This window comes from Barbus barbus (assembly GCF_936440315.1).
Source record: "Barbus barbus genome assembly, chromosome: 23".
Classification (NCBI taxonomy): Eukaryota; Metazoa; Chordata; class Actinopteri; order Cypriniformes; family Cyprinidae; genus Barbus; species Barbus barbus.
Genome location: NC_136751.1, coordinates 8581749 through 8602643, shown reverse-complemented (window position 1 = coordinate 8602643; position 20895 = coordinate 8581749). Strand labels below are relative to the sequence as shown.

At 36.9% G+C, this 20895-nt stretch overlaps 1 protein-coding gene across 1 annotated transcript in view; it reads right to left on the bottom strand.

Moving 5' to 3' along the window:
• Nucleotides 1-19737, bottom strand: part of spon1a (spondin 1a) — a 177947-nt gene extending 158210 nt beyond the window's left edge. The window contains exons 1-3 of the mRNA XM_079373502.1: nucleotides 19290-19737; nucleotides 17915-18021; nucleotides 3669-3802 (exon numbers count right to left, since the gene is read on the bottom strand). Of these exons, the coding sequence (XP_079229628.1) occupies nucleotides 3669-3802; nucleotides 17915-18021; nucleotides 19290-19506 (458 nt within the window). The 5' untranslated portion in view covers nucleotides 19507-19737. The remainder of the gene's footprint in view (nucleotides 1-3668; nucleotides 3803-17914; nucleotides 18022-19289) is intronic.
• Between the last annotated feature and the right edge of the window lie 1158 nt (nucleotides 19738-20895).

The following is a 20895-nucleotide window of genomic DNA, read 5'->3' as shown; positions in this document are numbered from 1 at the left end:
GACAGAATTTGTATAATTTAATGTTAAAACAACAAAACAGAAAGAGAGAAAAGAATAACTTCTAGACTGAAAAAAAAAATAATAATTTAATAGGAATCAATCTATATAGTGTTTTATTTTTAGATTTGTTTATTCAGTTTCTTGAATGCTCCTGCAAAATATGCCTATTGTAGCCTACCTGAAAATAAAACACCGCTTATTTTATTTGTATATTATGTGTATTTGTAATGTATATCTTTGTTGTTATTTTTTAATAACAAAGATAAAATAATAACAAAGATTTTTATCTTCGTACACTTTGGCCTAAATATCCACCATTCTTTTTTATATTTTGTTACCTTGAAAGGATTTGTCTTTATGATAGGGAAATTAGTTTGGCTGTACTGCTCAGACAAAATAGTAAAACAAACATGACAAAGAATAATGATAAAATTGTGAATAGAATCAAATATATTTTTGCCATATCGCCCACCCCTATGACGAACCCTCCGATTTACATCCTTAGTATCTATGTTATGGGCACCAAATGTCAATCTGTGTGTGAGTGTGTGTGTGTGTGTGTGTGTGTGTGTGCACTTTTACTTTCCTAATAAGTGGGGCTGATGCACTGCAAGAAAAGAGATAAATGTATACCTCATTTTTGCTCACCTCCAGCAGAAATTAAGTCCTGCATTCTTTGGAACATTTGCAGTGCATTTGCAGCAGATAGACGCAAATGCCTTGCTACGATGATGCTTTGAAAGTGTGTGAAAGCACCCTTAAGATCATCATAAAACAACATTTGGAGCCCATTGTTATTTTGCAGTATGCCATATTGCAAAGATAAACTAAAAATATGGTTTCACTTGATTTTATGAATCAGGAATCACTGTAAGTAACTTTTTGCAATTTTTAAGCATTATTGATGATGTCAGTGCATATACATATACACACATATATATATATATATATATATATATATATATATATATATATATACATATATATCTGTATATGAAAGACTGTGAAGATACATGTTGATTGATTTCATGGTTTTGTTATAGTTTAAAATTATAGTATAAATATAGTATATAGTATAAAATTGCTCCAAACCAGCGCAGTTCGTTTGTGCTGGTTTGTGCTGTTAAAACAAACGCTGTATCTATTAATGTAACGTCACTCTCCACCCTAATTCGTCTAAATCGTACAAAACTAGTGTAATTCGTTTGTGCTCAATTTGTGCTGTTCAAATGAACGTCAAATATATTGTTCCTTCTTAGAAATAACAAAAACAGTGGGCATTCTGGGAAGTGACGTCACTCTCCACCCCATGCTGTCCAAAGCTTTCCATAGCCCTGTAACTATGACCGCTTCTTTTATATAACGAAAATAAACTTTTTACAAACAGTGACGTCACTCTCCACCCCATGCAATCGGTTTGTGCCGTTCAAATTTACATTGTATCTATTTCCCATCCTCACAAATAACAAATACAAAACGGGCCAGTGACGTCACAGTTTGTAAAAAGTTTATTTTTGTTATATAAAAGAAGCGGTCATAGTTACATGGCTTCTTTCAACGGCACAAACCAGCACAAATCGAGCACAAACGAACATCACCAGTTTGGATAGATTTGGACGGCATGGGGTGGAGAGTGGCGTCACTGCCCATAATTGTTTTTGTTATTTCTAAGAAGGGAAAATATATTTGACGTTCATTTCAACAGCACAAATCGAGCACAAACAAATGACACCAGTTTTGTGCGATTTAGACAAACTGGGTTGGAGAGTGACGTCACAGCTCCCGAAAATATTTTGGTTATATCTGAGGAAGGAAAATAGATACAGTGTTTGTTTTAACGACACAAACCAGCACAAACGAACCGCGCTGGTTTGGAGCGATTTGGGCAACATGGGGTGGAGAGTGATGTCACACGGTCAAAATAAGAATGTTTAATATCTCAAACACCAAACCAGCACAAATGTTCATTTTCGCAGCACACACGTCGCACAAACGAATGGCATAGTTTTGGTTATTATTTCTTTTTATGGGGTGCCAACTTCACGGAGATGCTTAGCAATCATTATACAAAATATTTGTCCACAACCATGAATTAAGCATTCCAGAGAGGCAAATGTCATAAACAGGTGACACTTTATCCAGCGGCACTGCAAGTTCACTTGTCTCTCCTTTGGATCAAGTTTTTAATCATGCAATCTCAGCTGCAGGGGAGGTCTGGAGGGCATGAAGAAACAATTTGACAGACCACAGAAAGTTTCTTGCTCTCTTTAAATTTTGCAATGTCAAGCTAGTTTTTCAGTCTTTTGCAAGACTGTTTGGAGTAAATAGGAGAAAGAAAAAGCTTTGATTTCATGGAGCATTTCTGCTCTCAGCATCCCCTCTAGAATTCACTCATGGCAAAGCTCTGAGTTCAGCAACCTCGGCATGGATCTCTACTCATTACCCACTCTCCACCTCATCTGCCGTTGCTCCCCACCTCTCTGTATCCTGTCTGCCTCAAGCGCGCCCTCTCCATCGCTCATGCTGGTTTGATGCTTCCATGTCTTACATTTTTTGATATTGCACTTTTTCATGTCCTCTGCACTCCGCCTGTCTTTTCTCATATTGCATTTTTTATTTGCCAACCACTGAAACACACACACACACACACACACACACTTTTTTTCTTTCCATAGTTTATGTCCAGAGAAGGAACTTTGAGCTGAAACTTAGTCTCAAGCAACTCCATTACAGACAGTAAGCTATATAATGTTATGAGACTACTTATTTTTAGAATAGTATTCCATCTGAAAAACAAGTGATTCATGGAACAGTCATCATCTCTCCATGTTCTGTCAACTTCCTGCCTACATACCTGTACCCCATCATTAAAGTCCATCGATGATCCGCACTGTCTAATCTTTTATGGATTGACTAAGAGTGTCCACGCAGTCTAAGACTGATTACAAAACCAATTCTCTTGACTAAGTTAATAAAAGGAAGATACAATTATGTTTCCTTCTATGGATGTAACCAACATCGTGAAAAAATACTTAACATGATTTACAAGTATAAAGGACAAGAAATCAGAAGGACAAAGTTTAACAAAAATATATTGTTTATGGCGTATAAGTTTCAACCAAAGGTAAAAACATTTGTTTCCTCATTGGGGTTTGCTGGGTGTTCTCAACTTGCTTCTCAATGTTCTAAGGACAAGGCCAGTTTAAAACATTTATAGCAATTAGTAAAGCAAAGACTTATTTGGACAAATGGTGTCACTCCATTAGAACATTGCATATGGCATACAATTGACACTGTCTTTATATACAGCACACATGTATTTAAATTTATTTTATTATTTTGCACAAATATTTGGGCGTGTCATATCTTATTTCACATTTCTCAATCCTGGTCTTGGAGGACGTCCAACACTGCACATTTTGAACGTCAGACACAGATATTTAGTTTATTCTGATGAGTTGAGCCAGATGTGTTTAATCGGGAAGACTGGAGTGTGAGGTCCTCCAACATGAGGAAACACTGATCGAGAATACCAAGTGATCAACAATTTGGAAATTGTTTTAAGAGAAGCAATTTGTTCTATTACTATGATAACCCTAGATCCATGGGTTCCCCCTAAAATACCACCCTGGTTAGAAATATGAGGTGAGGATATTTATGACACTTACTTCAACAGTACACAGCCACTGCCTGATGGGGGCGCTGTCCAGAACACCTGTATCCTGGTCCTCCTGCGTGGGGTGCTTTCTGTCACTGCTGGAGGGCAGTTTGTCATAAACTGCGTGTCTTCCTCATCGATTATCTGCAGAGTGCACAAAACTATACTCGTCAATACAAATGTGTCTGATTTAAATATGGCAGCATTCTTGTTACCTTCTCTTCATGTAAGGCTAAAAATGATAAAACACAAAACTTTGTAAAAAAAATACTACAGAAGATTATCATCCATTTTTATCTGCCAAAATGAGTGTGCATGTATGTGTGTAGAGAGTTATCACCTGTAGTCTTAAGAAGTCAATGACAATACCCACAATTCCCCTTCAGACATCCTCCACCCAATAACCCAAACAGCAATAACAGATGATGGATTTGATTTGACATGACATGGAGAGCCACACACGGAGGTCAATGCACTTCATCTACAGCAAAACCCTGTGGGTGCCAGCTCTTGCAGGGCATTTAAAAAAAAATAATAATAATAAAAATACCTCACCTGAAATATTTAAACTCTTTATTGTGTCCGAGAAATGCACACAAGTATTGTTTTGTTCCTGAATGAATCTGATTTTGTTTGTTTGTTTGTTTTTGCAATGAATCAGATAGGTAAATGATTCTACAGGGCCCCTAAAGGGACATATTTAGAGGGGGGAAATAAAAAATACGGGATGGGTGGATTTAATTAATTAATTTTTATTTTTGGGCAAAACTCCCCACCACCAAACCCCCCCCATACCTCTCCCCCCACCCCCTGCATTCACTCACAAAACATGTGCATTCTCTCGCTAAGTTCTCTTTGCGTTCTCTTGCTAACTATTTTTTTTTTTTTAAGTTTGCTTTTTTTCCTGTAAATGCTTAAAGAGATAGTTCATCCAAAAATGAAAATGTTGTCATTAGTTACACACCCTCATGTCGTTGCAAATCCGTAAGGACTTTGTTCATTTTTGGAATACAAATTAATTTGATGAAATCCTAGAGCTTTCTGACCCTGCATAGACAGCAAGGGAACTATCACGTTCAAGATCCAGAAACGTAGTAAGGACATCATTAAATAGTCCATGTGACATGAGTGGTTGTTTACAAGCAGAGAAATGCACATGCATTTTTATTATTATTATTATTTTATTATTGCAATATATTGTTATAGTGAATTATTTTGCTCATTATAATTGTGTAGTGAAAAATATGATATTGTGACAGCCCTAGTCTTTATACAGTACATTAACTCATTACCGCATGTGTTTTGTGTTATAAAGTTGTTGATTTTTTTTTGTTGTTGTTGTTGTTGACAAGATGCTGCATTAATGGTTAACAGCAGCATGTTTGTTGTCAAGACAGAGAGGAGGCTCTTAATAGTAGTGCCTCAAGCAATTAAAACTATTTGAGCAAATAAAAAGCACAAATCTGACCCCAATGTTACAGACAGACATTACAGACAGCGAGCTATATAATCTTATGAGACAACTTATTTTTAGAATAGTATTCCATCTGAAAATCAGAAACACATTCGATTTCAGTTTTTTTTTTTATTGTCACTGTAATACATATTTTGTTATTTCATTGCATAATCACCAATGTTCTAAAATAGAAGCATCTAATGTAGGAGAATATACATACAAAACACATATGTATCCAATTTCAGCGCTATGGCATTTGTGTAGATATTTAAAGATGGCCATCTTTAAGCATGACTGTTTGGATTTGTATGAAGTTGTAATACTTCAATAAGAGTCAATTTGTAACATTAACTATGCTGTAGAATTACTGTTCATTGTTAAGATTGTTAATTTCATGATTTACTAATAAATTTTTACGTTTTAAAATGGTATCTGTTCAGCACTATTTTACTTGTAGTGTTATGTTTGCTTTCATTTAAGTATCCATTTTAAAACTAAAACTAAAACTAAAAATCTGTTAATTGACCAGTCATAGACCATTTCAAGGATGTAAATAATAACAAACGCATTAGAATGCTGCTGCGCAAGCACAGTCCAACCTAAATATCGTTATCGATAAAATCCACTATTGGTCAACCTCTACACCTAAACTTAATTTACCATGTCATAAACTCAAATTATCAGAAACGTAAGCTTACTGACCTTAGCACACAGTTATAAGAGTTCTATTACATTACTTTTCAATTACTTTGGAGGGTTGGCTTGGCAGACATCTTAACATTAGCTGTGTGTGGAAAAGGCTGAATGCATGTGTGTACGTATGTCTCTGACTCCTCACGTGCATCCTGTAAGATCTTCAGCTCTGAAAAGTCTACAGGTGACCTTTGTCCTCGACTGCCCTGACCTCAACCATTTGGATGACTGATGGCAGGCAAGCTGTCGCAGCTGATACAATGGAATGTATTGTCAAACAAGCCCAACCAGCCAGTTAAATGCTTTCAGAGCAACAAAGCACCATACCATTTATTTCATGTGGAGTTAGAAAGTCTGTGTGAAACTGAAGCAGCAACCACAATTACTTCAGTATTGTGACAGTTCAGAGAAAAATTTAATATTTAGGAAAAAAGGTTGGTCGTAACTAAAGAGTATATCTGGTTTATAACACACAACTCAATCAAAAAGTGTGTAGTCTAAGCCCATTAGTTTGAAAAGTGTAGGGTCAACAGTCAGCTCGTCCACATTTCCCCAGCACTTTTGTTTATGTATCACTAAATCATTAGTTAAAAAAAAAGCTGAGAACAATTTATGTAATATCAAAGATGTTTTTAGGTTTTTTTTCACACAGCCTTGGTAAAAATTTATGTGTTTGCTATATATATATATATATATATATATATATATTGTGACGAGTTGGCTGCCTCCCCCTTATTATCAGCACCACCCCGTCCCGTATTCGCCGCCCTTCACCAGGCTCCCGACGGGAGTGGGTGTGTGAGAGGAGGAGCACTGAAACAGCCAGGACTGGCGGCATGTGATGAGGCGCACCTGATCAGAATAGAGCCTCATCACCGCCGCTGTTTAAATTACAAGAGCGCCTCTCCTCGAGAGACCGGTCTCTTCCCCGTGCATGCACGCTGGTGTCCTCGTGGGTCCAGGAAGGGAGCATCGAGGAGGTACCGAGTTCCGCACCCGCGAGACGGCTGACAGACCAGGATGCCGGGCCGTATAACCCCCGGAAGCGCCGCGGGCCAAAGGAGGACGAAGCCGCTGCCCCTCGCGCCTCGGACCCGAGAGGGGAGCGCGTGCGACCTCCGGACTTCGCCGCTTACTTGGACCCTTCCTTTCAGAACACTGCCCTGCTTCACAAACCCCGCAGCACGACGAGGACACCAGATCCCCTGTTTATTTTTGGACACTTCATTTTATTATTTTTATTATTTTGTTTAATAAAAGCCTCTCCGAGGCCTGACGCCACACCCACTGTGTCTGTCGTTTGCTCTTCCCGCCACTATATATATATATATATATATATATATATATATATATATATATATATATATATATATATATATATATATATATATATATTTATTTATTTTTGTCTTACAGTGCTTCCCCTTATTTATTTTGACGGTCAACCACCAAACTTCTTGTTGTGCTTTCTCATACCCCTACATTGTGGATTTAGAGCTTTGACAGTTGGTATCACTGCTGGTATCCCGGCTAATGTAAAAAAGAAAATTAAATGAATATAAGGAAAGTCTGATCTTGGAAACTGTAAAGTCCAAATGGCCACTGTAGAAAGATCTGATATTTAATAAATTCCTCAATTAATTATATAACAATATGTATATGTATAAAAATTACATATTATAAATGACAGCTTTTCTCTTCTGTCTAAATAATGACTATGACTCATTTAATTTGAATATAAAGAGTTACCATATTGTTTCAGCAAGTACCACAGCATGATTACTCACCATAATGAGAGCAAGATGCACAACCTGCAATAAATGTATGTCTGCTGGAGTGTTGTTTAAAGCACGTTGTTATCAAGTCCAAAGAAAAGCCGTCAGTCAGTAAGTACCAGTGCCAGCTCACCTCCCAGGAGAACCTAACAAAAAGTGCTTTTAGAGCAGTCTCAAAAATGGCTGAGAAGGCGCATGCTCCCAGATTTTAAATAAGCTTTTCTTCAAAATAACGCTAGTTGCAAAAGGTTTCTCTGGAGGCACAGCAAGAAAACAACAAAAACGTCAGGCCTTACTGGGCCATATCAACCTTGAAGGCTGACGAACAAGTGAGAGAGAGACAGAGTGCTGCTCTAAGTGACTGTCACTCCAGGCCCTGAATCCAAGCCAGCAAGCAGGTCCAGGGAGGCTGTTCCTGAAGTGGCTGGTTTGATATGGCTGCCTCTCCTGCCTGATGAGTGAGAAAGAGACCTGAGTCTTCCGAGTAAGCCTGCCTTTACCTTCATCAAGGCCCAGAAGAAGAAAAAAAAACTATATAGAAGGAGGAAGAACAGGAAAATATTGAGGAATACAATACATTGCCCTGCTTTATAGAGCTAGTTCACAATAAAATGTAAAAACTGTCAATAAAGGAAGGAACAGACCAGGTCAGGGTCTATGTTTAGTGTTTTCAGAAACATTCCTTATAAATTTGACTAAAAATATTTTATTAGTTTTATTCAGTATTTGTTTGTGCTATGGATTTTTTTTTTTTTTTTTTGAGTATTAGAGAGATATGCTCATTAGAGTAGTAAAGAGGGCTTAACAATATTATATGCAAACACCAAATTCTATTGAAGTCAATTATGAGTAAGGCACCTAAATATGAACATTCTGTGTGAGCGTACTGGTCAAAATGGTAATGTTCCCAGGTAATGTTCATTTTTGTTCTGTTGTTTTGTTGACTGCTTACTATACTATAGTACAAGAAGGTCAGTAAAGTAGGCATCAATAGCCTCATGGTTAATGTGTCGGCATATAGCGCAACTGCGCTCACGGCGACCCGCGTTTGAGTCCCGTCTCTAGGTTGTTTGCCGATCCTGCTCCCCTCTCTCCTCCCAGTAATTTCCTGTCTTCTCTGTACTGTCCTATCTCAATAAAAAGCCTATAAAAAAATTACGTGTGATGAAAAAATGTGAGTAAAGTGTACTTGGAAAGCCAATGGTTAATTGCTAAGATTCTAATTCCTGTTTCATGACTTTCGCAAGCCATTTGTTCACATTTCATGTCTGACAGACTTTTATAATTGAATGGACCATTTTGCATGTGATAACTCACATTAAGAAAGAATGTTTAAAAGTTCACACAGTTTCACTGAGAAACAACTCATTAGTTTTGATCAGCAAGCAACTTGCATTTGGTTATTTTCCAAATAGTAGGCAACTGTATTCAATCTTTAGTATATGTGCCAAAAGACGAGCAATTTGTTAAAAAAAATAATGAAAAATTCAAATCTGGCGTGAACAAGAAACAAATTCTTCAGAGTAAAATTCTTGTTTTGAGGGGAAATAAACCAAATTGAGCCAAAGCTGTAATAAACAAAAGTTTCCTATATGAGGAGAGAAAAAAAGGGAGCTACCTAACAGTAGGCAGCAAGACGATTCACTAGATTTTGGAACAGATCCAGAAACATGGTTGTATTCAAACTCTCCAAATCTGCTCTTGTGTCGTTTCTCCAAGCATCAAATTGAGCAAACATTCTGCAAAGCAATTCATTTTCCTCAGTTTTGTCATTTAGGTACTCCTGGGGGATTCGGAAATATTATGTTTGCAGTGCCTTCATCATCTTTGAATTTGAATATGGTCAGGAAACATATCACTGACTGAACGGCTCTGAGTGAATGCTTCCCGTGTTTCCTCACAGAGCCATACCGCACATCATCCATTCAAAGAAACCCAAGGCTGGCACTAATTAACTATGGCACAAAATCAATTTCAAGAGCAATTAAAAGACCAAAGAAAGAGAAAGGGTCTCTGCCAGCTCCTGGGAATAATAAGAAACGAAATAATAAATGCAACTGCCCTCCAGGTTGGTTCTGGAGGTTAATGGGGAGGTCGGTACTTGTGGTCATGAATCAGCATAGCTTCTCAAGGAATTCTCTTCAGTATTCCCTTACAAAAACTTTGACTATACCACAGTGGTAATAGATGACTGTATCATGGTACACTGAAAAATGCAAATATTAGCAAAACATTTTCAAAAAAATAAATTATCAATATCCCAAAAAACATTGTAACCTTCTGCCGTGGTACCAGTGTCCCATATACAGTACACATAACATGGCACTTTATGGTATATTTTGTTGTCAAGTTGTCAAAAGCCGAAATACTGTTAACATTTAAGCCTCTTGACTCAAAATAGCTCGGGAAACTTTTCCAAAGCACTTAAGACCCCCAGAATTATCACCATTCTCTCCCAGCTAAGAAAATGCAGCAGAGGGGTAAAAGGTGAGACATCATGTGCCAGCTCTGACTCGAAGAGTCAGTATGGCAGTGCTCTCACTCATTAAGGACAGAGACACTAAGGTGGGCTCTCTGGGGAGATGAGCGAAAAGAACAGAGACAAGGAAGGAGAGCGGAGCAGTGAGGGTGTCTCTGCAAGGCGCCGACCTTTCCTTCAGCCCTCCACGGCTCACATCCCTTTGGGAGTGTTGCCTACGTGAGCATGTTTTAGCCTGAGTAATTACACCAAAAGCCGTCATCGCTGACCCTATTTCAGTTAATTACAAAGAAGATTCAGGCATAATAAATTCTGTTTATGACTACAGGACAAGGTCTTAGATTTAATGGCATTTGCTACGACCAGAATTAGAGTTTCTCATACTTAAGGCTTGGAATTTAAACACCTCCAGTCTTAGCCTCGGCACACTCATGGACCTCCTAGTTTGTTTGCCGAAAGCCAAATGCCTACTGCACTAAAAACTTGGTACTTTGTTGAACTGGCAAGCTTCAATCTGATTGGCTGACTGTATATGCAATCTAAGAAAGACACAGAGGAGAATCATACTTGTAAAGTATTTTAAATTTTAAAATGAGAAAATGTCATGTCTGTACTTTTTTCAACCAGCAACTATTCTTATTACAAAGTCTACACATTTAGTTTTTTTACAGTTTATACCACACTATTCAACACTAGTTTTCCCAGAGGATGTTAGAAATTAGTGTTTTACAGATGTACTTTATCATTTTAATCCTGTCCAAATCTGCCTAATTTTTCTCATACAACCTTTGTTAAAATTCCATAGTAAATTACCTACTGTTTTTTTTTTTTACGGTGGCTGAGAGAGCTCAATGCGCAATGTAAGAAAACATGCAAATAGAAAAAGAAAAAAACCACCAGCAAATTAAGAAAACATGTTCATCAGTTTGACAGCACGTGTGCTGCAAATACTCACAACAAAATCAAAAACAGAAATGTGCTGCAAATACTCACAATAGATCCAAATACATAAGCACGTTGCAAAAACACAAAACACAAACAAATACAAAAATGTGCTGCAAATACTGACAATACAATCAAATACAGAAATGCACTGCAAGACCACAACAATGCCAAAAATTTGGCAACACAATGAAAATTAACCATGGTTTTATCATAGTAAAAGTGTAGTAACCATCTCTTTTTTTGGCGTATTGATAACCATTTGTAAAACCACAGTTGTACAAATACCATGGTTAATATTGTGGTTGGTGTAGCAAAACCACACTGAAAAAAAAAAACAAAAAAAGTTGAGCCAACTTCAAATTTTAACGCAACCAGCTTCAGCAGATTTTTGAGTTATCTCAATTTGTTGTTTTAAGTTTATACATCAAAAAGTTGAGAATCTCTGACAAAAATAAGTTGAGATAACTCAAAAATCTGCTGAAACTGGTTGCAACAGTTTCTATTCTGTATTTGGTTGTGTTGGGAGTGTTGTCAAATTGATGAAGATGTTTTCTTATTTTATTTTTGTTTTTTATTTTTTTGCTAACCCAAATTGTATCCCAATGCTTCTTCTCCTCATGTTTGTGACAGACTTGAGCTATCATTTGCACACTCAGACGCATGCTGCACCTTTCAATTTGGAAGGAATCCAATGAAAATTAAAGTAAATGTATTAGAGCCAAATCACTGTAATCAGGTAAGATAATATGTTTCGATTGCTCTGCTCATTTATGTAGGTTTATTATAAACAGCCTCTTTAAAAAAAAAATAATAATAATAAAATAATAATAAAAGCTCCAACGCACTTCAAAGTATACAATGGTAGTGCCAAAAATGATCTGGTATATTTTTGTTCGCAGTGGAGAAGCAACATATACACAGAAAGAAAAAAAACTTGACATTTCTGAGTATGTTATACCCTGTGTCTATGCCACTATATTATGTCATACAGTACATCAAGGACTTTGGCAGATCTTGTCACAGACTTGTGCTAGAACTGTGTGTTCAAGCAAAAAAAAAGAAATAAAAAAAACAAAGGCTGTTCTGCCAAAAATCCCATGCTATTTGTTTTTGGCCTCCTTATGTAATCTTCCATTTTTGCACATTAGCAGTAAACCTAGTCTGAAGCATATAGCTTTCTTTTGTCTGCTCAAATCAAATATTCTCTCCCACTCCTGTCCACTTTCTCCCAAGCCAGTGTAAAGTGATACTAAATGCTTTAGTGAGTTCTGTATTTCCTCACTAAGCACTATGCAGACTAAGACGCACAGGACCATGGCAGTTTAGATGAAGTGGAGATGACAAACTTGCACATCCTAATAATCTGCAATCAACTGAAATGAAAGCTCTTATATAAACCTCAATCAGAAAAAAAAGTGATCCAACAGAGCTTGAGTGGAACAAAATGCTTATTTGATTCAAAGATTATTTAGTAAGAATAACTGCCAAAAACATTGGAATGACCATAATGTGTTTAGAATTATTTTAATTCAAGATACACCAGTTGTGCACTGGGCTGTCATGCTGATTTGCTCTCACACATTTGAGAATGTCTTTAGTCAGGTGTCTCATCGGCTTTCTTCAATAGGTCTCACAAGCTTCTCCCTGCTATGGTAAAAAAAAAATTCGCTTTTTGCATGTACAATGCATATGTACAACAGTATAGATATTTTCATCAGATTGTAGAGTTTAGGGCACACGTGTCAAACTCCAGGCCCCAATTCCGGCCCGCCACATCATTTTAGGCGGCCCACGAGAGCAAAGAAATTCTATGCAGCTTTATATTGTAAATTATGAAAGTGCGTATCAATACCACAAGATCCTGTTTCTATTTGGCATTCTATTTATACGCAGAAATTGACTTTTGTGTGCATATTATACATAATGGTTAAAATTAGGGGTGTGGGGTTTTTCCGTTGATGCGTGGACTGCTCAAAGGAATAGAGCGGACCTCATCAAGTGCTCGAGCATCACCGACGATATTCTCCATTCATTTAATGAATAAAAAAATAAAAAAATCGATGGAAGCTTTCCGACACGACTTTCTTCTCCTTTTTCTATGGAGTTATTTTAATGACAAATGTCCAGAGCGCATTATAGCCTGCAAGAGCACATCAAATACGCAAGCGCAAATCTCTCTGCTCGCAGGTGGATTCCCATTCATTCACTCTCACAGAAAACGGATGCGCTCTCTATAGGTGTCAGTAAAAAAAATAAAAAATAAAAAATTCAGCAAGCTATTTGGCTTACAAGCATGTGTGGTTTATACTGGATGCTGGCTGAAGGTGTTTGGTCAGTGGTTTAGTAATTCTGGATCAATCAGGTCAAGCTTATTTAGTGGTCTTTTGGCGTCCCCCTGTGTTCCTGTTTGGTATCACAGATTGACTTGTGCTGTAAACTACTAAATGTAGAAATGTTCATTTTCCGTGACACTGCTTTGCTTAGCGTTATACAAATAAATGTGAATTGCAAACAATTATTAATTAATTACTTAATTGACTGATTCATTTATTTATTGTGTCACTATATACATTCATTGCAAATTATGAAAATTAAAAAATACTTTTTTAGTACTTTAGTTTGTATTTATTTATTTTTGTGTGGGGGGGGTGGGGTTGAGAATGGCCACTTCTTTTTTTCTACTGTAAGCATTGTATCATATGCACACCAAAGTCAATTTCTGCATATAAATAGCACGCCGAATAGAAACAGAAAACCGTGCTATTGATACGCATTTTCATGAGACCGGCCCATTTGTTTTTTTAAATGCCATATCTGTCACAGGTTTTTAACAGTGCACAATTATTTGTTATACCATACATGTAACAAAAAAGTTTTTAACAAAGTTAATGTAATGATAATGTGGATTTCTTAATCTGATAAATTAAATTATTATGTTTAATAATTTATTATTATTATTATTATTATTATTATATAAATTATTTATGTTAAAATAACACAGAGTAATAACATATATTCTTACATCTATGCAAATGCATATAGCCTACAATATTTGTAACTTAAATAAGTAGCTAATAATAATATAAAGAGACAGTTATTTAACAATATGTTAAGGAGTGGTAACATTTGTACAGTCTTACAGTTACAACCGTCCCTTTGATGGCAGCCATAATGTTGAAGTGGCCCTCAGTGAAAATGAGTTTGACCCCCCTGGTTAGGCTATAGAAACTTTGCATCCAGAATATGCAATCTGACGGAATGTATTCAGACTGAAAAATCTGTACAATCACAATACGTTCAATGAAGAACTTGCCAAAACACTCTTTACTCACTGTACTAGCATAGGCAATTGACAATTTAACTGGTAACTTCAGATATCAGAACAAACCATCAGAGTGCATTACCAAAATAATGTTCTCAGGTGGACAACACTGTATGTAATGCCTTCTACATCACAGATTCTCATCTGGTGGGACAACACCCAAAAATGGTAGTTTTTAGTCTGATGTAGGGTTGTGTACATGTGTAAAATGTAAATCAATCAATTAATCAATCAATTATGAACTGATTTGCCATTTGGTAGAATCTATCTTATTTAGATAAATGCCAACATGGACAGGTTGTGTGACGCTTTCATCCTCAAACACCATTAACAAGGTATACAACATTAGTAGAAAGTACTGCTCATAGTTTTAACAAGGATAACCATGATTTGAGTCAAGTATAATTGTTTTGTGTTATTGGACTTCACGATCATCAAACCATCCAAATGTTGGTGCAACACAGTTTTTGTTGATATAAATTCCAAACAATGGTTTCAATGACAATAGTTGTTTACTTTTGAAAGCTTAACAATTTTGTACAGTGTTGTATTGCGTTCTTCGCTATTTACTAAATGTAAATGTCTAATCTGCGACATGAAACAAAATCAGGTTGAGAACCACTGATCTATATCCCACTTGCAAGAAAAGAAATCAAGAAAAGAGCAGGTTTGAGCAGAGCATTTCTGCAGGGAGCTGAGATTTATGGTTTATGTGACATTTAATGGGCCTTTTTTGTTCCGTTTCCACTCTCTGGCATAGCATGAGAGCTCGTGCGGAGAGGCAGCATATGGTGTTGATGTAAGAGCTTTGCCAGGTGTGGCTGAATCTGAGCTTGGCTCCAGCACACAAAGGGAGTACAGTAGATCCCACAGCCAGGCAATCAGGATGGCTGCCTTATACAGACTAAACCATCAGCTCTATATGAGTGGAGTCTTCTGTAATTTATTGTCCCAGAAGGACTCAGGGCATCTCATATCCATGAGATCCTGGTGATGTAATTGGTACTCTTTGGACATCAAGTAGTGACCCAAAATAACACAGAAGTAATAATAATTTCCTTTAAAGGGGTGTTTGATTGTGATTTAACTTTTTCAACGTTAGTTAGTGTGTTGCTGTTTGAGCAAAAACAATATCAGCAAAGTTACAAGGCTGAAAGTTCAATGCAAACGGAGTTAAAATTATGGCAGTTTAATGCCTACAAAAACAACTAATTGGGACTACAACGAGTTAATTCCCGGGTTTGTGACATCACAAACCCAGATAAACCCTGCCCCCGGGAACATGCAGCAAAGGGGGCGAGGCCATGTTCCGCTGCTTTAGAGAAGAGGAAGAGAAAACTAGGGGTGCACATAAAAATCTATTCATATATGAATCGTGATTCTGCCTTCTAACAATTCTAATGGATTCACTAGTTTCAAAATCAATGTTCTAAAGCGGCAGTTCTTAATACTGTTTCTCGCATCCCCCTGCTCTGCACACACTCTGCTCTGCATCGCTCTCTCTCTCAATTAACTTTTTCACTTATATACACTTATTTTCACATAGCTATGCGAAGTGTTAAACATGACGCGCGTGGGGTTGCCGTACTGTATTAAAGCTGTAAACAGGATAAAACCGTATATTAAAAGCTAACATAAGCAGTAGCATTTACAAATGAACAGTGTATCTAAAAGTATGAGACAACAACAAACAAAAAACCTACCACTCAGAGCCGTGCTTGCACAGGTTCTGCACGATCCTCTTCACTAATATCCTCTGCATCTTAATCGGGCTCAAATTGATAAGTATTGTTTACAATACAACCGGAGCACATGCTGCTGAAGTGAGGGGTGTGACATTTAGATGCATATTAGACACTGGGCCAGCTAACCAATCTGAGCCCATTGCATATTTCTGAGGGAGTGGTTTCTTAAAACCAGGAAATCTAAAAACCAGGAAATCTTGACCTAAATATAAGACGACCCTGATTATAAGACGACCCCCCTTTTTCCAGATGTACCTTTTGGAAAAAGGCTTTTTGAAAACCAAATCTTGTGTTTTACTGAGAAAAAAAAAACAATTCTTAAATTATTTTCAAATTGCATATTTTTCCTATTTTAATTTTTGTTTTGAAAGTATGGTAAATACTGGTAGAATGTACCAACAATCACATTTTAAAATATACACTTTTTGACCATAAAAATAACAGGCAGCCCATCTGAATTATATAACAGTTAGCCTATCCATCTCATAGTAGCCTACCAAAATTGTATTAACAGTAGAAGTGAAATCTTATTGTAGCCTTCGAATCTGGGTACTGTCTTATGTTTTAAAATCACTTACAGTGGAAGTTTGGTCCCATCAGGCTAACACGACAGTCACGACTCATGCCACTGTAAGCTTTTCTTTTTCTTTTGTTTTCACTCGTGATCTTCTAACATTATTACAACACACATTACAATACGTATTTCATTTGACACTCGTTTTACGCATATTTGTCACCACCTATTGTTGTGGGTGTATTATTGACATGTCAAAGTCTAGATCCTGAATATAATAAGATGGCCGCGTTTTTTAAGATGTGTTTCCAAGAAAAAAAAAAAAAAACATTGTCTTATATTCAGATCAATACGGTAATGTTTTTTGTTGTTGTTTTTTGTTTTTTTGAAACAAAGCATTAACACATGTTAAACTGCACCCCATAAACACAAAAATAGGCACCCACCCTTTTAAAGGGTTAGTTCACATAAAAACAATTCTGTGATCATTTATTGAGCCTCATGTTTTTCCAAACCCATAAGACTTTTGTTCATCTTTGAAGCACCAAGGTCCCCCACTGAAAGTCCATGTAAATTTGGCATTTCAAAAAGTTCATAAAAACGCTAGTTTTTAAAGTAGAATCCATATGAACTGAGAAGTTCAGTCCAAGCCTTCTGATAAGACATTATCACGTGATATGATGAACACATTTAATTTCTGCTTTTATTCCCATATAAACATTGATCAGTGCACATATATAGAGCTCATCAAATATAAATGGAAGGCTATAACCATACTTGATTGACACTTGATTCATATGGATTATGTTCACAATGTTTTATTAACTTTTGAACTGTCTAGATTTGGTTGAATTGAATTTTGATGAAGAGAAAGAGCTCAGGATTCATTAAAAATGTCTTATTTGTTTTTAGAAAATGAACAACCATCTTAGGCCAAGCATACACTGTTGGATTTTCTTTCAATTTTGAGCCGAATTCTGACTTGTGTGACTCTTTTTTTTGAGTCGGACGAATTTCAGCTTTGTCATACGTCCTTTTTTACGTGCAGTGTACAAGGGGTAACAAGAGGTGAGAAGCCTCTTCTGACTAGCAGTCGGATGGTCAGATTAATTTCTGACATGTTTGATTAGCCACAGACACATATGCCAAAGCCTTCCTTTAAAAAGCTGATGAGCTAATTTATTTTTCTAATTTAACTATGCATTATATGATTATATGGGTACGCAGAGTTGTATTTTTGGGGGTTACCGTGTTTTACATCACAGAGAATTATGTCTCCCAAGAAACATTTCATTGCTAGTGTGCATGACTTTGGTTAGATTCTCACCTGGAAATTTCCAGCATAATCATCCTCTTGGTCACCATTGTGCCCTTCCTTCAGAGCGATAAGAGTAAAGCCTCTGAAGTATGCGGGGTTGGTTGCATACAGGGATACTGGAAATAATCACAATAAAAATAATCAGTTGAATTACCTTTCTGATAGCTTTCACAGGTCAATCAAAAAATCAGTAAACACATACAATGATATCAGGTTTCTGATACAGAATTGGTAATATTTAGTTGTGCCCGTATAATCTTTAGCTTTAGGCTTGTTGTTCGCAGTGGAGAGGCTGAAGGAGACAGCTACAAATGCTTGGAAGATGAGTATGGATAGCAAGATGCCTACATTTTGTTCGTGGAGTTGGGGAGGTGAAGGAAACAGACGAAACAGCTGATGCCGGAGCAAGGTGAGCTTACATGCTACCTACATGCTCCAGCACTGAAAAATGAGATGGGTTCACCACTCCCAAAATTGCATTTAGGAACTTCACTTATTTTCTTCTTTTTTATTTCCAAATACCTCCAGTAAAATGGTCATGTAAACTATTTTAAATAATTCCACTAACAAATATTATTAAACATATGATGCACATAAACCAATTATTGGTTAATACACACAGTACAAATTAGAAGTTAGAAATATTGTAAACCTTTCATTTGCATATTGAAAACAATTTGCATTATTGGATAAAACAAAAATAGCTGTAAAATATTTTTGTTTGTTTGTTTTTTCAGTCAGTCAGTCAGTCAGTCATGTCAAAATGACATGATATGACAACATTATCTAACATAACTCAAGCCATCCATGGCATATCAGTATTAAAGATGTATTTAAATTGTAAGTTATTTGGGAGCTTTAAGCAGCATTTAAACTGAACAATTTATACAACTGCAAAAATGAAAAAGGCAATTTTTTTTTTTTTCTTTCAAATCTACAGTTTTGGAAAACAGACACTGCAGTTGTGACAGCTCACCCTGATTTAAATGTGACAACTTGCCCTGACTTGACCATAATAAAATGCATCCTTGTCCTGATAACACAGTTCAGCTATTAAAATATACTGTTTTGGTTTACCCTTTGCTTAATATAAAGGAGGGGGGGGGGGTAGTTTGTTTTAATTTAAAACCAACACATATGACCACTAGAGAACACAAATGTATATGGACTTTTGACTAAAAACGTTATAGTTATCAGACAACTTCCCCGCATCACAATAAAACTCAGTTTCCACTATCACTTAGGCAATATTAAGCCCCAACATTCTGCCTATGTGGGCAGCTTGTTAGTTTTTCAAACAAAGCCCCTATATCCAGCGCGCGCACTGTGAAGCGTCTCTGTCCGCGCCGGTGGTCCTGACAACAACTGAAACAGTGACATGTACCTCGGTAAGTGCTGCCTGGTTGATAATGCTCCGGGTCTCCTTCCACTCGCAGTCTGAACTCAGTGAAGCCCTCCCTCCTGCCTCCAGCTCCGTGAGGCTGAGCCCGCGTTATCCAGCTGCAATAGCCGTCAGATGAAGTCGCTCTGTCCGCGGGCTCCTCCGGCACACTCGCGCAGACGCAGCCGGTTAACAGCAGCAGGACAGCGGCTCCCCACATCTCCGATCGCTTCACTTTTATTTCCCAATACGCACTTACAAGCGTGTTTCTAGAGTGTTGAACTCTAGTGGAAACTAAACTTGGCTGTAATGACAGGCTCCCATATACGCAGATGCTGATATCTCCGCCTTCACTGTGTTATTTTGCCATCCTGAACTGAAGAGAGAAAGAGAGATGAGGAATCGCCCGTCTGTACCGAGTGGACTGACTCTAGTGCTGCTGCCTTACACTGACAGCTGAATGGATTCAGCCACACAAACTTAAAAACAAAGACCACATGCTCAGAACAGAGAGAGCCCCGGTTTTCAGATATTTTTAGAATCGTCAGAACAAATTGTATGCAGTCCTTATTAATTATACATTTTATAAATGTTTTATTTTATTTCATTATTTTATTTTATATTATCATTCATTTATTCATTTTGCTTTCTCAAGCGCTCTCAATGTTTCATATTATATAAATAAATATTAGAGCACCCAATTATTGGATTCTCCTTTCCTGTAGCTGAACTAAACTTTTAACTTCTGTTTCAAATTTCAACCTTTCTTTTGCCTTTTGTAAAGGTTATGCATTCTAAGAAATTACAAACAGAAAAAAATAATAATAATAAAAATAGGACCCACGACTATGATGTCATCTTAATATTTGCACTGTATTTTGATTGGTCTTATTTCTTTACAGCATTTTACATACAGTGTTGTTAATAGTAGCCTATTTTCTTATTTACTTTCTTAAAAACAAAGTGTGTGTGTGCGTGTGTGTGTGTGTGTGTGTGTGTCATTTCACCAAACCATGACAAAAATGGTTTCAAATAGGGTGGTCCCCAAATAGGGTCAATAAATGGATAGTTCCACCTCAAGCACATGCTAATGGTTGAAGTAACATTGTTTCCTGGTCAGAATGCTTAAAGGCATTGCTCACTCAAATTAAAATTCATAATTTACTGGCCATCATCATGTAGCTATAACTTTCCTTTACAGAACCATGGAGATCTGTTTTCTTCTTCTTTCTCTTCTTCTTTTTTATAATTTTTTTCCCCATGCAATTCAATGGTCACCAAAACTGTTTCCAACATTTTCCAAAAGAGCAGTAATAATACCACAAATAATACCTTTTTCCTAAAATGGTGGCTTACTCGATGGTTTAGTTAATGTTTACATATGCAATTTAAACAGAAAGTGGTCAACGAAAATTCTCATTATAATCACTGGAGCTGTCAATCACTTCAGTTCAGCGCAAGTTCCCTGACTGAGTTCTGCTTTCTTGCCAAAACTCCAGTTACAGTGGGGAGCCTGTGGCCTCATGCATAGAGCCAAATCACAATATGGCTCTATATTGCATGGCTACGAGTGTGAGATTTCATTTTCACAACAATTCAACTGCACAAG